The sequence below is a fragment of the Schistocerca cancellata genome, chromosome 9 (assembly GCF_023864275.1).
Source record: "Schistocerca cancellata isolate TAMUIC-IGC-003103 chromosome 9, iqSchCanc2.1, whole genome shotgun sequence".
Classification (NCBI taxonomy): domain Eukaryota; kingdom Metazoa; phylum Arthropoda; class Insecta; order Orthoptera; family Acrididae; genus Schistocerca; species Schistocerca cancellata.
In genome coordinates this window covers 461,714,854-461,733,910 of record NC_064634.1, presented here as the reverse complement: position 1 = coordinate 461,733,910, position 19,057 = coordinate 461,714,854, and the positions used below count along the sequence as shown (strand labels likewise).

General features: G+C 44.1%; 1 protein-coding gene across 1 annotated transcript in view; it reads left to right on the top strand.

The window, feature by feature from the left end:
• LOC126101499 (popeye domain-containing protein 3-like) overlaps positions 1-19,057 on the top strand; it is a 244,083-nt gene that overhangs the window by 205,952 nt on the left and 19,074 nt on the right. The window contains exon 7 of the mRNA XM_049912144.1: positions 9,002-9,149. Within this exon, the coding sequence (XP_049768101.1) occupies positions 9,002-9,149 (148 nt within the window). The remainder of the gene's footprint in view (positions 1-9,001; positions 9,150-19,057) is intronic.

Here is a 19,057-nt window from a genome sequence, read left to right as displayed (position 1 = left end):
TGGTATTGGGAGACAAACTGAGTTCTTTGAGCTAAAGAACTAGAGGTCGGAAATGGATCCTGACAGACGTCAGTTTCAACGTATGTAGGGATAAAATTTTTCGACACTCTTCTCTATTACGTGATGAGACAGGCAGTATAGTCTCGTTAAAATTACTTGATAGTTGACACTTCACTCGTTGTAGCTGGTTTCCTCCAATCACAGCGCTCGACGTCACGCCCGAACCGCGCGCCATTGCCAAACTGCCAGTTCATCTTGTCCGACTGACTTTCTTGTTGCGTTTGGATTCCGAATCCTCGACGTGGCTCTTCATTTCGTATTTCATCACACATGATAACCATAAACCAAAACTCACACACACAATGATGCTAAAGACATACACACGTTTCATACACAGCGCTGACCAAACGCTACTGGATCCTTCCGAACGAGATGCGATTCAGCGTCACATATACAGTTATCACAATTACAGATATCGGCTGGCACAATAAATGTTCCGCACGACATTACGTGAAGCCAAATTTCTGAAGGTTGCATCTCGTGGTAGCTACAGGAGTGTGAGTGATAAAAATAACAACTTGAAAAGTGGTATTATCGGAGTGTGGTAGTAGTTCATGAACTTGTTCTGTAGAAGGTCGCAGATTCTAAACTCTTTAAGACAGCAAATTTTTTTTATTTCTAAATCTCTTCAAAAGAGTTTATTTTTCTTAATTTAGTTGATTTAAATGAAATTTACTTTTTTAGATTTTAATACGTACTTTGCACGTCATTTTCACCGTTGTATTCACTTTTTTATTTGCCCTTACTTTTTTTCCTATCATTATTGTGCCATTTGGAGTCTGCCAGTATCACATATAATCTTCAACCAAGTGCCAAACACGACTACTCAACGGTTGGTAAAGCGGCAGATCGTGGAGCCAGCGTAAGGATACTTTAGAAATTACGGTTAGTTTCTTACCGCTGAAACTGAAATTTTTTTGTCTTGAGTTTACTCGTAGAGGTTGGCTTTAATCGCCGTGACAAACGCGACCGTGATTTTAATTCCGCAGCGGATTGTTGACCGCCGTTTTCTCGGATACATTGCACATCACGAGATTGTGAGTAGCTTAGGACATGAGTTTAAATTCATGGCTGCAAAACGCGTCGTCTGCCACATTTCAATCGTTAGCCGTTTAATATAAGCTCTCGACAGAGAATCTCGCATTTCTTTCGTACCTCCCGTCTGCCGCTTCCAACACTGCTCTGCGTTACACATTAACAGCATTTGTGAAGTCATCCGCCGGCCGCGGTGGCCGAGTGGTTCTAGGCCCGTCGGTCCGGAACCGCGCGACTACTACAGTCGCAGGTTCGAATCTGCCTCGGGCATGTATGTGTGTGATGTCCTTAGGTTAGTTAGGTTTAAGTAGTTCTAAGTTCTAGCGAACTGATGACCTCAGATGTTAAGTCCCATAGTCCTCAGAGCCATTTGAACCATTTGTGAAGTCATCCGCCGTGTTTCTGCGACACCAATAGACAAGTGGTAGCCAGTAGACGATTGGGAACACCGTAGGGGCAAGTGACAGACGTCAGCTATCAACTAATTTTAATCAGACTGTAGACTCTCACGTATCTCTTCCTGTCGACTTTCTGTAGGCTTCGCACACAGTAACGACTCCATGTAATCCACCTGTTGAGGCCTTCGCGGCTACTGCTTGACGTGTTGCATGTAACTAATCTTACAAAAGACAATGCTAGACTCAAATTCAGTAGACGAATCCACAGAGGCGACCCAAATAAGAATGCATTTCGTCAACGGATTCATTTATTTGATATGAAAGTATCACGACAACGTTCATTTAACTCCAATGGCAGACACTACAAGAGAGGCGTTGTCAACCATAGCGCGGTATACTGAAAAGCATCATAACGCTTCCTCCAACACATACCTCACCCAAGACCACGAGAAATTGCGGCTCATACAGAGATTTACCAATTCTTCTTTCCATGTGCCACTCGTGACTGGAAGAGGAAAGGATAAAGAAGGTAGTCAACTTTTCCCTAGACCACGGTTTGGCGGTGGGCTTTTATTTGGGTGGGTGACTGGTGACCATGCCTACATAAGATGCTGTGCAGAAATTGCAGAGAGCGGGTATATGACATGACTGCCGTTTTCTCGGATACATTGCAGATCACGAGATTGTGAGTAGCTTATGACATGAGTTTAAATTTATGGCTACAAAACGTGTCGTCTGCAGCAGTTCAGTCGTTAACCATTTAAAATAAGCTCTCGACGGAGCATCTCGCAGTTCCTCTGATACGGTTAGGATATGCCTGTGGCTGAACTAGAACAGGATAAGCTAGGTGGGTTTTACTGCCATATATGATATCAGAGCGCTTTGTGTTTAGAGACAAACCTTTGTTGAAATCTGTCTCATTTATTCATTCCCACGTGCAGTCACATTCAGCTGTACAAAATCATAAGCTATAATTAGTCATATACTCTTTGCAAACAATTTCTCTTCAAACAATGAAGTATAATGACGACGCTTTCCAGACGAACTTGGTTGGCTGATCAGACATACTTGTAAAATAACTGGGTGAGCCAATCATACCAAACAAAGATTTAAAGCTTTTCCCCATTAATTTAGGAAGCCTGGAATCACGTAACTTGGCTGGTTGGTGGTCGTGGCCATGTCCACATACAAAATTTGCAGACGTTACAGCAGAGTTGGTAAATGGTCCTGACACTTCTATTTCATTATCACCTAAAACCGAGAGCAGATAAAACTGCAAACCGACAAGGGAACCACGCCTATTTGTCATCACTGACTTTGTACAAATGTATGATATATTAACCAGGAATGAAAATTACAGAAGTAGGAACTCCAAGTGGGCAGACTTTTAGAAAAAAATTGGTTTTTTGGCGCCGGTTGGGTGAGGCACTAGCTACTTAGGTTGGTCTGTTTTAAGGCAGCGGTTGGTGCAGCGGAGAAAGCACAGAACAATGATCCAGGGGTTGCAGATTCGAGTTACTGTTCAGAAACATATTTCCAGTGTTCTATTTTTACGTTGCTTACACTGCAAATGAAGCGAAATATGAACGAAGTAACCCATTTGTATACAGCGCAGAAAGCTATAAACGTCTCTGGTAAATTATTGACAACATTCTACGTATACCTAGAAGAAAGTACTGTTTGTGATGGACTGAGGATTCAAATAACGGTGGATGCATATGCGCCAAAATTCACGAATGTCGTCATTACTTTCCCAAAATCTGGGAAAATTACAACAGCCTTATAGGAAAGGTTTTTGACTGACTTGATGAATCTCTACGTGCAGGACAATAAATTTCTTCTGTTCATTGAGTCGTAGGGAAGATAAGCAAATCCATGATAATAAGACGAGATTTTTCAAGATGAAGAAGGACTGCCACCGTGCACTATTAAAATGATTTCCCCCCTCCCTCTCCCCCCCTCCCATTTCTCAAACGCACAGAACTAGTGCAACCCTGCGATATGGGTTTTTGTCTCTAGGTAAAGAATTTGATCGCAAAGCTTCAAAACATCTTGTCCCAGAGAGAAAGAGAAAGAAATCATATACGGTGAAGACTGCACGAAGATACACTTATCTGTACACCGCCAGCTATTCTCGCCATTGTTTGACCAAATGATTCGTTAAGCGCGTGCTTTGCTGCCAAACTGTGTGATGAGACAGTGCCTTATGTTACGAATGTGAACCATGTTTGTTTTTCCACACTGTAAAAATGAGGCTTTTATGACTTGTGCAAGATTACAAGAAAACTACTACTTCTAGGGCTTTTTTTGCGTGGGTCATTCAGTAAGAGATGCAACTTTTTCTGAAAGCATGTTGACTTTATTCAGGGTTACAGTACACCACATTACTCCCCATTACTCCCCACTCTTTTGGCTACAAGACCCCACTTTTCAACACTATCCATGTTCAGTTTGACACTCAGCTGGTAGATCCTGTATCCCCGCATGGCTCCACTATACTCTTCGACTTCTTGCTGCATCAGTAACCTCCACGTACTGATTCCTGTGGAGTGTATCCTCCGTTGAGCCAAACAGACTGAAGTCGGAAGGTGCGAGATCTGGGCTGTAGGGTGGTTGAGGAAGAACAGTTCATTGAAGTTTTGTGGGCAGATTTATGCGAGGCGATGTCTAAGAGAAGGAGAATTTCCTGGGAGAAGTACAACACACTTCAGAGTTGATCGTTGCATGATGAGGGACAACATCAAACAGAATAACTGCTGGACAAGCGGCATAACTTTACCGGCAGAGGATGCGGGTTTCATTCAACTTTTACGTCGGAGGGGAGGTGGTGTGGGGCACCTCCACTGACTGCCGTTTTGTGTCCTGTTGTAAGTGATGAACACTTGTTTCATCGCCTACGAAAACGTTGGACAGAAAATTGTCACATTCAGCCTCGAAACGCTGCGAGCAGTTCCGCACAGATCGTCTGTCGCTGCTGTTTATGAACTATTAGGTGGCGAAGAAGGCAGCGGGCACAGACCTTTGAGTACCACAACTGGTGGACGAGTGTGTCAGCAATATCAGCAGAGACGCCCAGCTGAGCATCCAAGTGTTTGGTTGTGATTCGTCAATGATTTAGAATGAGAGTGTCCGCACGTTCCCACACTCCATGAGTCACGGATGAGCATGGAGGTGTTTGGTTGTGATTTGTCAATCACCTAGAGTGAGAGTATCCGCACGTTCCAAGATTCCATGAGTCACAGCTGTGTGAGGCAGGCGGGAGACAGCACAGCTTTGCGTGACCTTGTGCGATGATGACAGGCGCCTCGCCCAATGACTCGCCGTGCTTTTTGTTCATTACAGGGTGTCCGTAAACATTCTGCAAGCGCCTACGGAAATCTGCGATGCTCTGATTTTCCGCCAAAAGAAAATCTGTGCTTGGAACACACCTCCGTTACATTTTGAAGGCTTCGTACACGTTGGTGACGAAAATTATGCACATGTACAGAGCACGGTAATATCGTGTACACGAGGTATAAAAGGGCAGTACATTGGCTGAGCTGTCATGCATACTGAGGCGATTCAGGTGGAAATGTTAGCCGCCCGTTGTGACCGAGCGGTTCTAGGCGCTTCTGTCCAGAACCGCGCTACTGCTACGGTCGCAGGTGCGAATCCTGCCTCGGGCATGGACGTGTGTGATGTCCTTAGTTACGTTTAAGTAATTGTGAGTCTAGGAGACTGATGACCTCAGATGTTAAGTCCTATTGTGGTCAGAGCCGTTTGAACCATTTTTTTTTTGGAAATGTTAGCGACGTGATTATGGGCATTAACAGACTCTGAAGACGGAATGGTAGTTGGAGCTAGATGCACAAGATCATATACTTCGGTAATCGTGGGAGAATTCAGTATTCCGAAATCCACAGTGTTAAGAGTGTGCCGAAATACCAAATTTCAGGCATTTCGTCTCGCCACGGACAACGCAGTGGCGAATGGCCTTAACACCCGAGAGCACCGGAGTCTGCGTAGTGTTGTCAGTGCTAACAGACAAGTAACGATACGTGTAATAGCTGCAGGAACGAATGTAGGACGTTCGCCTAAGGTATCCGTTAGAACAGTACGGGGAAATATGGCGTTAATGAGCCAGGGCAGCAGACGATCGATGTGAGTGCCTCTGCTAACAACACGACATCGCCTGCAGCGTCTCACCTGGGCTCGCGACTATGTAGGTTGAACCCTAGACAACTGGAAAACCGTAGTCTGGTCAGCGAGTCCCGATTTCAGTTGGCGAGTGTAGCCTTCGAGTCTGGCGCAGACCCCACAAAGCCGTGGACTCAATCTGGCGGTGGCTTGACGAAGGACTTCGTGATCTGGTCCAACTGACCGATCATTTCCAGAATGAGATTTTCACTCTGCAGCGGAGTGTGCGCTGATATGAAACTTCCTGGCAGATTAAAACTGTGTGCCCGACCGAGACTCGAAGTCGGGACCTTTGCCTTTCGCGGGCAAGTGCTCTACCATCTGAGCTACCGAAGCACGACTCACGCCCGGTCTCACAGCTTTACTTCTGCCAGTATCTCGTCTCCTACCTTCCAAACTTTACAGAAGCTCTCCTGCGAACCTTGGTAGAGCACTTGCCCGCGAAAGACAAAGGTCCCGACTTCGAGTCTCGGTCGGGCACACAGTTTTAATCTGACTGATCATTGACTGGAAATGGTTGTGTTTGGTTAGTTGGAGACCATTTGCAGCCATTCGTGAAGTCGATGGTCACAAACAACGATGGTAATTTTATGGCTGACAATGCGCTATGTCACCGGGCCACAACTTTTTGCGAGTGGTTTAAAGAACGTTTTGGACAATCCGAGAGAGTGGTTTGACCAACCAGATCGGCCGACGTCAACCCCAGTAATGGGACATGATCGAGATGTCAGTTTGTATAGAAAATCCTGCTGCTTCAACATTTTCGCAGTTATGAACGTCAGTATAGGTAGAACGGCTCGGTATTTCTATAGGGTACCTCGAACGACTTTTTGAGTCCGTGTCATTGTGGTGTCACCGCCAGGCACCACACTTGCGAGGTGGTAGCCTTTAAATCGGCCGCGGTCCGTTGGTATACGTCGGACCCGCGTGTCGCCACTGTCAGTGATTGCAGACCGAGCGCCGCCACACGGCAGGGCTAGAGAGATTCCCTAGCACTCGCACCAGTTGGACAGCCGACTTTGCTAGCGATGGTTCACTGTCTAGATACGCTCTCATTTGCAGAGACGACAATTTAGCATAGCCTTCAGCTACGTCATTTGCTACGACCTAGCAAGGCGCCATATTCAGTTGCTATGAGTGTATTCTGAACAGATAATATTGTGAATCATGTGCCGTCAAGAGCGACGTTCATCATTAATGGATTAAAGTTAAGTATCAAACTAATTACGTCCGCTGTCTGATATCTAATTACTTGTCATGTTCCAGACCTCACGTCAGTATAGTTCTTTCCTCCTCACGCCAGCCTGCGTGAGTTAAAACGCGTGCATTTCGGCCTCCGCTAGTAACACGGTGTTGGCTCTTTTGCCAACACAACACCATGTCGAACTGGTGCACTATGCCCAGTTAAGTTAGTCCGACAGGATATTAGGAGGTATCACATGACTTTCGTCACCTCGGTGTATACTGAGCAGTGTTTAGGTTTAATTGTAGTGTAAGGAACGTAGAAATTGACCCCTGGATTACCGTAGTGTGCTACTTCCGCTGTGCCATCCGCTGCACGTAACCCGTGTCAACATAATATTATTTTCTGTATACGCTTGGCCATACGGAGCTCCTACTTATGTCATTTTCATTCGTGGCCCAGTCCTGCGTACTCGTATACCAGAAGTATGAACGGGATCGACGGTGACGAGTACGCGGGGGCCCTATGTCAGAGGTGTTGAAACGTCCCCTTAGAAAAATTGTACAAGACTGAGCTTAAACTGACACACAATATTTTTAGCGCAACGCAATCTGACTTTCAGAAATCCCTACAAAAGAATGGCCCTGACTAACATTAACCTATACCTTTCACAAATCACTTACCTCACAAAAATCTTCGTGACTCAAGCTACAGCAATACAGCGAGCGCCACTACTGCCAGCTAAATAACAGATTCAAACCACGGAAGGCACTAACTACTAGTAGGCATAGTTAGCAAATGAAAGATTTTAATAGAGAACAAACAATGTATTTACCTTAATATTCATCAAAAGTCATAATATATACAGCAGTTTATGACATCCATTTTTACAAATTTCAAAACTCCGCCATTTCTCTCCCCACATCCACCACTGCTGGCGGCTCACCTCCAACTGCGCAACGCTACGCGCTGTTCACATCCAGCTGCCCAACACTACAATGGCAGACAACAATGCAAACTAGCCACAGACTGCACACAGCACAGCCAGTGATTTTCGTACAGAGCGCTACGTAACGTTGCCAATAAGAAAACATAAACAGCCTACTTACATAGCCCCCATGCTCCCCACAAAAAATTTTACAAATTGTTTTGGGCACTGGCCAATACAGATTTGAAAAAATTTTCATAATTACAATAACAAAGAAATCAAATGCACACACTTATTAATACAATGTTGGTCATAGTATATGGACAATATGTGAGAAGTAGGGACTGTTAGTGTTTGCACATGTGTCAATAATTCAGCAAGGGACTGGATAACAGCATTGCTGGTTCTAAGGACAATTCCAAAAACTTTGTGAGTGCACAAGTGGTGGTTATGGACTTGCTATATTATCTGCAAGAGTCTTGAATGGTGATTGTGCACCTGCACAGTCACAACAGATGGCTGCTGGCCATCTCTACAAGGACTATAGTGGGTCTGCATCTTTGATGACCCACCAATACCATTATTTATACAAGGACTGCAGTGGGTCTGCACCTCTGGTGGCCCACCAATACCGTAATCTCTACAAGGACAACAGTGGGTCTGCATCTTTGATGACCCACCAATACCATTATTTCTACAAGGACTACAGTGGGTCTACACCTTTGCTGACTCACCAGTACCATTATCTCTACAAGGCCTGCAGCGCGTCTGCACCTCTGGTGGCCCACCAATACCGTAATCTCTACCAGGACTAGAGTGGGTCTGCTCTGTGATGACCTACCTACCAATATTCTTCAAAACGTCGAATGAGTCTGCTGTGGGTTTGCTCTGTTGTGGCCCATTACCTGTCAGCATGTCAAGAGTCAGCACTGTCTTTCCGTTGGAAGGACAACACTACTTCTTCAAGACTGCATGGAAATCCACTACTTCCGTGTGCAATTTCTTTTACTAATGAGACTTTGTGAAAAAAAACTGTAATTACTGTTATGATGAATGATCAGGACTGTCTTTATGGACTGTGAGAAAATTGTAGCTTTTGACCAACATTGTATCAATAAGTGTGTGTCAGTTTAAGCACAGTCCTGTATAAATTCTCAAAGGGGACGTTTCAGTGCCGCCTTGAGGGAAAGTGAAGTGCGCTGACTCGTGACGTGCCCGCAGATCGTGACGGAGAAGGGCTCGCACCTGGACATCCGGCTGCCCAGCATCACGTCCTCGCTGACGTCGGAGCTGCGCAGCCCGCCGCGCGCCGTGCGCCACAGCACGCTGCTGGCCGGCGCGGGCGGCGCGCCCGTCTCCCCGGACTCAGGTGGGTAGCAAGTAGCCTCGAGCCGGCGCCGGAGCACCTCCAGCCTCGCCGAGCGGAACAGTCGCACTGGCGAGACGTCAGCCCCAGAAATCGACACCGCACGAAATTTCGGGCCGTAATTCTGATTGCATCAGAATTTCTAAAATCATTGAGGGAAGTGGCAACAAAACGACACAACGACACGACACAACGACAAAACCACACATCATCAAAAAAATGGTTCAAATGGCTCTGAGCACTATGGGACTCAACTGCTGAGGTCATTAGTCCCCTAGAACTTAGAACTAGTTAAACCTAACTAACCTAAGGACATCACAAACATCCATGCCCGAGGCAGGATTCGAACCTGCGACCGTAGCGGCCTTGCGGTTCCAGACTGCAGCGCCTTTAACCGCACGGCCACTTCGGCCGGCCACACATCATCCACACAATTCCGAAGACGGCAAGAGCTGACAAGTGCGAGAATTATCGCACAATCGGCTTAACAGCTCATGCATCGGAGCAGCTTACAAGAATAATATACAAAACAATGGAAAAGAAAATTGAGAATGCGCTAGGTGACGATCAGTTTGGCTTTAGGAAAAGTAGAGGGACGAGAGAGGCAATTCTGACGTTACGGCTAATAATGGAAGCAAGGCTAAAGAAAAATCAAGACACTTTCATAGGATTTGTCGACCTGGAAAAAGCGTTCGACAATATAAAATGGTGCAAGCTGTTCGAGATTCTGAAAAAAGTTGGGGTAAGCTATAGGGAGAGACGGGTCATATACAATATGTACAACAACCAAGAGGGAATAATAAGAGTGGACGATCAAGAACGAAGTGCTCGTATTAAGAAGGGTGTAAGACAAGGCTGTAGCCTTTCGCCCCTACTCTTCAATCTGTACATCGAGGAAGCAATGATGGAAATAAAAGAGAGGTTCAGGAGTGGAATTAAAATACAAGGTGAAAGGATATCAATGATACGATTCGCTGATGACATTGCTATCCTGAGTGAAAGTGAAGAAGAATTAAATGATCTGCTGAACGGAATGAACAGTCTAATGAGTACACAGTATGGTGTGAGAGTAAATCGGAGAAAGACAAAGGTAATGAGAAGTAGTAGAAATGAGAACAGCGAGAAACTTAACATCAGGATTGATGGTCACGAAGTCAATGAAGTTAAGGAATTCTGCTACCTAGGCAGTAAAATAACCAATGACGGACGGAGCAAGGAGGACATCAAAAGCAGACTCGCTATGGCAAAAAAGGCATTTCTGGCCAAGAGAAGTTTACTAATATCAAATACCGGCCTTAATTTGAGGAAGAAATTTCTGAGGATGTACGTCTGGAATACAGCATTGTATGGTAGTGAAACATGGACTGTGGGAAAACCGGAACAGAAGAGAATCGAAGCATTTGAGATGTGGTGCTATAGACGAATGTTGAAAATTAGGTGGACTGATAAGATAAGGAATGAGGAGGTTCTACGCAGAATCGGAGAGGAAAGGAATATGTGGAAAACACTGATAAGAAGAAGGGACAGGATGATAGAACATCTGCTAAGACATGAGCGAATGGCTTCCATGGTACTAGAGGGAGCTGTAGAGGGCACAAAAACTGTAGAGGAAGACAGAGATTGGAATACGTCAAGCAAATAATTGAGGACGTAGGTTGCAAGTGCTACTCTGAGATGAAGAGGTTAGCACAGAAAAGGAATTTGTGGCGGGCCGCATCAAACCAGTCAGTAGACTGATGACCAAAAAAAAATTCTGATGCCGCGGAATTACGCCTCGAGAGTACACCTTTTAAACATTCGCGCGCACCAGTTGTCACTCGCAATCGCGTAAAGCCAGAGCGCAAAGCAGCGCCGAGCGGAATGGGCGAGAGGATAATTTCCATAATGTCGGTGAATCGAGCAGCGGTAGTGCTGTGTTTATTGTTTCAATGTGCGCGGTTCCTAGTCAGTGGTTGATGACAGAGATCTCTTTAAGAATTTTTAACACGTTGCAGCCCTGTCAGGAAGTGTGATAAATTGACATGTCGAAAATCTGCCTCAATTGCGAAATGTCACTGATTTTTACCAAGGTTTCAGCTACAGTAATTAAGCCTTCTTCAGAAGCATAAAACAAATAAGTCACGGTCAAACATAAAGAGCTAAAGTACCGTGGTACCATGTCAAGGTACGGTATTTTGCTGAGGAACAGCCCCGGTCCCACTTCGTGGAAAGCGGTCGGTTAGCCGCGGACGCCACGTTGGAACTGACCGGTAACATTTCGCAACTGAGGTGGATCTCTTTGTTTTGAACAATTTTATGTTTATGACGGTACCTAACGGTCATTTCTAGTGTAGTTGCTCCTCCAAACAGCAGTCCCTACGAGCAAAGCAATTGCGTCTTTTCCCGTGCTTACTCGTACTGTAGGCTCTGGAGCTACGCATGGCTCCGTTTAAAAAGAATAGATCGATGTATTTGTAGGGTCGAGCCGCGCACGTCTGCTGCATTGCCCCACAGCTAATTAACTGCAAATAATAACTTGTAGCTGTGATCCTGCAGTCAAATAGCCTATGCATCGGCTAGAATTGCGGGTTGAAAAAATACACAAAAATACAAAATAAAACGTAAATGAATAATTTAATAACAAAAGTTCTATTCCAACGTCTGCGATTGATGAAGACTACAGAGAATTATTTTGTATAATGTTTACTCGAGAAAGGACATCTGAAATAAGCAGGAAGTGGTCTTACGGTAGTCAGTCAAAATACAGACAGAAAATAGCCTTACCAAATGCAGTAACATCACGTTTAGAGCGTTACGAGAACGATAGCAAGATCGTAAAACTAAATAGTCGTCGAAGACTCGCGAAACTTAACTGCATTTCGTGATCACGATACACGAAAGGTTCACCAGCTCAAAATAGGCCAGAGTTCAATGTGATGATTTACAAATTAACACTCGCGATACGAAGAATAGCAGCTCTTACTCTGTTCATTTTCAGTCCCGTACATGAGGCGGAAAAAGTTAAGGGTACTCCTCCGGAGCACATTCAGACCTCTCGAGGTATACAGTCCCTTCAGAAGCTAAGGTACGGTAAGGGGCCGTTCAGCCCCAGAACCTGTCAGCTGCAAGACCGCATCGTGCGCGTTACTGCAGCCACGGCTGCCTCCTTCAAGAAGTCGACGTAGAGTGTCGCGAGTGGCGCCCTCCAGCTCCTCACTGGGACGACATGATCACTTCCCGAACTAAACCGATGTGTTACAACAATATTTAAGTTAAGAAATGTTATTAGCATTCTGTCTCACTCATATAATAATAAAAAATAAAGCTTTGTCCATAAATAAATAAGCCAGTATTCTTGTCCCAATACGCTCACGTTAAAGGAATAAAAATTATCACTAAACATTGTTCAAACAATTATTTATGGCTTCTTGACAGAAGTATCTTTTGGTTCTCTTTTCTATTGTGGTGTCCAATAACACATGCAATTGATCAGCTGTAAATTAGCACACCTTTTAACATCACTTGCTATCAGCAGTTAACTGACTGGCAAAATACTAAACTCTTCGTTAAATAAATACACACGTATGACAAAATATGAGGTATCGATACTGTATTCATTTGCTATGTAAATTTGGAGAATAGAACTTCCTGATAAACGGTTGCATAATGAAAGGGAAATAAAAGACGTCGTAAATCAATAAATAAAATAGATACAGCTACTTAACTTTGAGGGACGATAGCTTTAGTGCAATGCTATCATCTGAGATACAATTGCTGAATTCACATGAAATGATTAAACATCGTCATTTCAGAGGTTCATTATGAAAATGTTTATTCACTGTGAAATATGATAATCTGTAGTTCTAAAGGAACAGAAATTTGTTGTGGCAGTGGATACCCATTATTTATCTGAGATCATTGTTGTATTCAGATTTGCATTATATTTGGCGTGAGTTATTGTCGAATCTCAGAGAGCTGTAACTCGTCTATCGTGAAGACTGCCCGACTCTCCACAAAGCCACTGCGAGCATCGGCCGTCCAAACTCCCAGCTCGGGGACTTCCCCGTTTCCGGGGATGCTCTCGTTGTCTCTGAACCAAGGCTCGCCTGGGACGGAAACGATCGACTAGCGTTCAGCCGTGCAACGAGTTCGTCTCTCCCCAGTTCCACGTCTGGGCGGACGAATAACTCGCCCACAGACACGAAACGTTACATGTTGCCAATCACAAATGCAGTATAAATTAGAGAAACGAGTGACTATGTCATTAAAGGAGTAGAGTAACGCTGTTTAATAATAAACATCGCTGTTGTGGCGTTATTTTTTCTTTTTTTTTTTGGATTGAAAAGCTGGCACTCTGAAAGTGAAGTGAATTTGCAGGAGTTGCGCTATTCTTCAGCATGACTGGCATGATTGGGTTGTTGTAAATCGAAACTAAGTGACCCCATGGTAATTCTTCAGTAGATCTTCTGCAACCCGCAGCACCTGTCAAAACCACACAAGAAATTTTCATAATCTCTCGCTCCCTACGTGCAAACTATTAATCCTACACAAAAAATGAACAGGACCTTTTCTGTAGGAAATGTAATGTAGTTAAATTTTCTAGTGTGATATGTTTTCGGTGGAGGCTGTGGTTTTCGAGTTATTCTTTGTGTACCCCAACGTTATCTCCCAACGTCATCTTGTCATTCCTTTTTACATACACCATGTGGTTATAATTAAAGTACGGTTACTCACGAAGAAGGGTGAAGGGTGAAGGGTGAAGGAAACAAAAGAAAAATTCGGAGCAGGTATTAAAATCCATGGAGAAGAAATAAAAACTTTGAGGTTCGCCGATGACATTGTAATTCTGTCAGAGACAGCAAAGGACTTGGAAGAGCAGTTGAACGGAATGGACAGTGTCTTGAAAGGAGGGTATAAGATGAACATCAACTAAAGCAAAACGAAGATAATGGAATGTAGTCGAATTAAGTCGGGTGATGCTGAGGGAATTAGATTAGGAAATGAGACACTTAAAGTAGTAAATGAGTTTTGCTATTTGGGGAGCAAAATAACTGATGATGGCCGAAGCAGAGAAGATATAAAATGTAGACTGGCAATGGCAAGGAAAGCGTTTCTGAAGAAGAGAAATTTGTTAACATCGAGTATAGATATAAGTGTCAGGAAGTCGTTTCTGAAAGTATTTGTATGGAGCGTAGCCTTGTATGGAAGTGAAACATGGACGATAAATAGTTTGGACAAGAAGCGAATAGAAGCTTTCGAAATGTGGTGCTACAGAAGAATGCTAAAGATTAGATGGGTAGATCATATAACTAATGAGGAGGTATTGAATAGGATTGGGAAGAAGAGAAGTTTGTGGCACAACTTGACTAGAAGAAGGGATCGGTTGGTAGGACATGTTCTGAGGCATCAAGGGATCACCAATTTAGTATTGGAGGGCAGCGTGGAGGGTAAAAATCGTAGAGGGAGACCAAGAGATGAATGCACTAAGCAGATTCAGAAGGATGTAGGTTGCAGTAGGTACTGGGAGATGAAGCAGCTTGCACAGGATAGAGTAGCATGGAGAGCTGCATCAAACCAGTCTCAGGACAGAAGACCACAACAACAACAACTCACTGAGGCTCAGTGTAGGCTGTAATTATCGTCTGGCAGAGAAACTTGGTAGATATTCTAATGCGACGATTTAGAGTGGAAGAAATTAGTTCCAGTTTTGACCATCACGCGCAAATGTGGTGCTGTAAGCTGACAAGCCACAACGTGAGTGAACGGTATGGATGTTGACAAGACATACCGTACGCTGTTAGTAAAACTGCTTTGCGTGAACGGCAGCAATTACAGTGCACAGAAGGCGATAGTGAAATTCGAAAAATATGGGTGAGCTTGGTGTGGCAGCTGGCAGATGTAGGCGTCCCATCCCAGTGGAAGTTGCTGTTGCCGTAACTGACCGTACAGCGTGAGCGCCGGATAGCGCTGGTGCTTGTACAGAATCACGAGAATCGTCTGTCCCATAGTCGATAGTACGGAAAGTTTTGCGGTTCACTTTATACTGAAGATCAAGACGGTGCAGTAAATGAAGGCGCACGATCGGCAGCAATGTTCTAGATTTGCTCTTCCCTTTCTAGTCCGAATGGAAGTTGATGACCGGTGGCTGGGCAATAGTCTGGATTGACGAGGTACACTTTACGCTACAGGGTGCAGTGAATACACAGTACTGCCGAATTTGGTGTGCCGGCCACGGTGGTCTAGCGGTTCTAGGCGCTCAGTCCGGAACCGCGGGACTGCTACGGTCGCAGGTTCGAATCCTGCCTCGGGCATGGATGTGTGTGATGTCCTTAGGTTAGTTAGGTTTAAGTACTCGTAGTTCTAAGTTCTAGGGGACTGATGACCTAAGATGTTAAGTCCCATAGTGCTCAGAGCCATTTTTTTTTTTGAATTTGGTGTGCTGTTGAACTATTGTTCTCTCTGTATTAACTGTGTGATGTGAATTCACAAGCGGTCCTTTCTTCTTTGAAGAGAGTACATCTAGAGTGCCCATCAGGCGTACCGTGACGTCCGCGCGTTATGGAGGCCTTCTTGTACAGCACCTGATTCCTACTTTGGAAGAGCGCAACATCTACATCTACATCTACATCTATACTCCGCGAGCCACCTTACGGTGTGTGGCGGAGGGTACTTATTGTACCACTATCTGATCCCCCCTTCCCTGTTCCATTCACGAATTGTGCGTGGGAAGAACGACTGCTTGTAAGTCTCCGTATTTGCTCTAATTTCTCGGATCTTTTCGTTGTGATCATTACGCGAGATATATGTGGGCGGTAGTAATATGTTGCCCATCTCTTCCCGGAATGTGCTCTCTCGTAATTTCGATAATAAACCTCTCCGTATTGCGTAACGCCTTTCTTGAAGTGTCCGCCACTGGAGCTTGTTCAGCATCTCCGTAACGCTCTCGCGCTGACTAAATGTCCCCATGACGAATCGCGCTGCTTTTCGCTGGATCATGTCTATCTCTTCTATTAATCCAACCTGGTAAGGGTCCCATACTGATGAGCAATACTCAAGAATCGGACGAACAAGCGTTTTGTAAGCTACTTCTTTCGTCGATGAGTCACATTTTCTTAGAATTCTTCCTATGAATCTCAACCTGGCGCCTGCTTTTCCCACTATTTGTTTTATGTGATCATTCCACTTCAGATCGCTCCGGATAGTAACTCCTAAGTATTTTACGGTCGTTACCGCTTCCAATGATTTACCACCTATGGCATAATCGTACTGGAATGGATTTCTGCCCCTATGTATGCGCATTATATTACATTTATCTACGTTTAGGGAAAGCTGCCAGCTGTCGCACCATGCATTAATCCTCTGCAGGTCTTCCTGGAGTACGTACGAGTCTTCTGATGTTGCTACTTTCTTGTAGACAACCGTGTCATCTGCAAATAGCCTCACGGAGCTACCGATGTTGTCAACTAAGTCATTTATGTATATTGTAAACAATAAAGGTCCTATCACGCTTCCTTGCGGTACTCCCGAAATTACCTCTACATCTGCAGATTTTGAACCGTTAAGAATGACATGTTGAGTTCTTTCTTCTAGGAAATCCTGAATCCAATCACAAACCTGGTCCGATATTCCGTAAGCTCGTATTTTTTTCACTAATCGTAAGTGCGGAACCGTATCAAATGCCTTCCTGAAGTCCAGGAATACGGCATCAATCTGCTCGCCAGTGTCTACGGCACTGTGAATTTCTTGGGCAAATAGGGCGAGCTGAGTTTCACATGATCTCTGTTTGCGGAATCCATGTTGGTTATGATGAAGGAGATTTGTATTATCTAAGAACGTCATAATACGAGAACACAAAACATGTTCCATTATTCTACAACAGATTGACGTAAGCGAAATAGGCCTATAATTATTCGCATCTGATTTATGACCCTTCTTGAAAATGGGAACGACCTGCGCTTTCTTCCAGTCGCTAGGTACTTTACGTTCTTCGAGCGATCTACGATAAATTGCTGATAGAAAGGGGGCAAGTTCTTTAGCATAATCACTGTAGAATCTTAAGGGTATCTCGTCTGGTCCGGATGCTTTTCCGCTACTAAGTGATAGCAGTTGTTTTTCAATTCCGATATCGTTTATTTCAATATTTTCCATTTTGGCGTCCGTGCGACGGCTGAAGTCAGGGACCGTGTTACGATTTTCCGCAGTGAAACAGTTTCGGAACACTGAATTCAGTATTTCTGCTGTGTGGAAACCATTGTTTCCGGGAAAGATGGGGCAACATGTCGCACACCCAGTGACAGATCTGCCCAATACAACATTCCACGAAAGTTTTATGCGCAGAGATTTTCCAGATCTATGGCCTACAAGAATTACCTTATCTGTGACTTTTGGCTTTGGGGGAATCTAAATGAACACTTCACCAGAAACACGTATGGAGTCTACCTGATCTGAAGGCCAGTATACAGGAACACGTTCTCAGATTCAACCGGAATTGCTGCGAGCAACTGCTGATCACATCATTTTACGAGTGCAGCATCTCGTAGACGTCACTGGTGCTCGTAATGGACAAACTGTGTAAATGAGGGTTAATAATAAAATTGGTTCCATTCCATACTGGGCGCTCGATACAGCAACCAGCTATGAATTTCTTGAAATAAGACAGTCTCGGTTCAAAATATTTTTTATTTACAGGAAAAGACGCGTTTCAGCCTGCTGGGGCATCATCAGACTATTGAAGTTGAATTTAGTGCAAGAATAATGATCTTTTAGAGGAAGTCCAAATTCTGAAACACTCCAGTACAGGGAAATGTATTTTACTGAACGATCAATTGGTTAGCAGAAACCAGTCTTAGTATGATACTACGATACTGTTCCAATCCACCAATAGCTTCTATTGTGAATGTGACGCTACCTTTTTAACTCCTTATCTTTTAACTGGTTTTAGCGCCATTTTAAGTTTTACTGCCGGGTAGGATTTAAATTACCCTTTATACGCTTGATTTTACCCGTACTAATTGTGTTCTTGAACCTATGTGCATATGTAATGTAGTTATACAATCGCTTTTTGTAAGTACATTGGTTAACCAACGCCATCTACGGTCATATAATCTTGCCTCTATGGCTCTATATGTGTGTGACCGGCTTGGAGGGTTGACGTATCCTGTTCTCGACCGCATTATCTGCCATTTGTCAGCTGTACCCAACGCTCCACGCTGTGTACGCCGGAATGCGGCTGACTCCGTGTTACGTAAGAGTTCTTAAATTTTTCTTGGTTTGTCATAGTTTTGCCATCCAGCAGACTCTGTAGTTATACTTCTCGTTGTATTCCCGATTCGAGGTTCTATAATGCTTTTATGCATCCCATGAGGCTTAGAAGATGGTTCCATCTAAAATTTTATCTTTACTGTTACGGTTAATTGCAGAGACGTCTGCACTGCGCGAAACTTTGCTCATTAGTGTTTCCTGTAAATAAAAAGGATTTTGCAACCGGGACTGTCTTATTTCAAGGTTAATAAGAAGATCAACATTATTACTTTGTCATCTGTTTTACCTCATCTCTCCACGGCCCGTACCTAATCAGTTATATACAGAAACATTTATATAAATTTTTCTTGCATACACAGCGCCAGATTTTCACCTGTTGGCCAAAATTGGAAGTAATTTTTTCCAACGTAAATCGGCTACTCATTAGCGCATTATCATATCTACTAAGTTTCGCTGGCATCCGATAGTTAGAGCGCACTCTGGACCCCAGTGTCAATGTGCGTTCTGGTTATGGCCACCCGATGCATTTTAAATAGTATTAAATGCATAAGTGTGAGCGATAATGACATTTTGCGTACTCTTTTCGCGACTTTATCCGTAAAACAACGTTCTAGAACAGAATATAAAAACACGTTCGGCATTTGTGACCCAATTCGCCTTAATATTCCCTC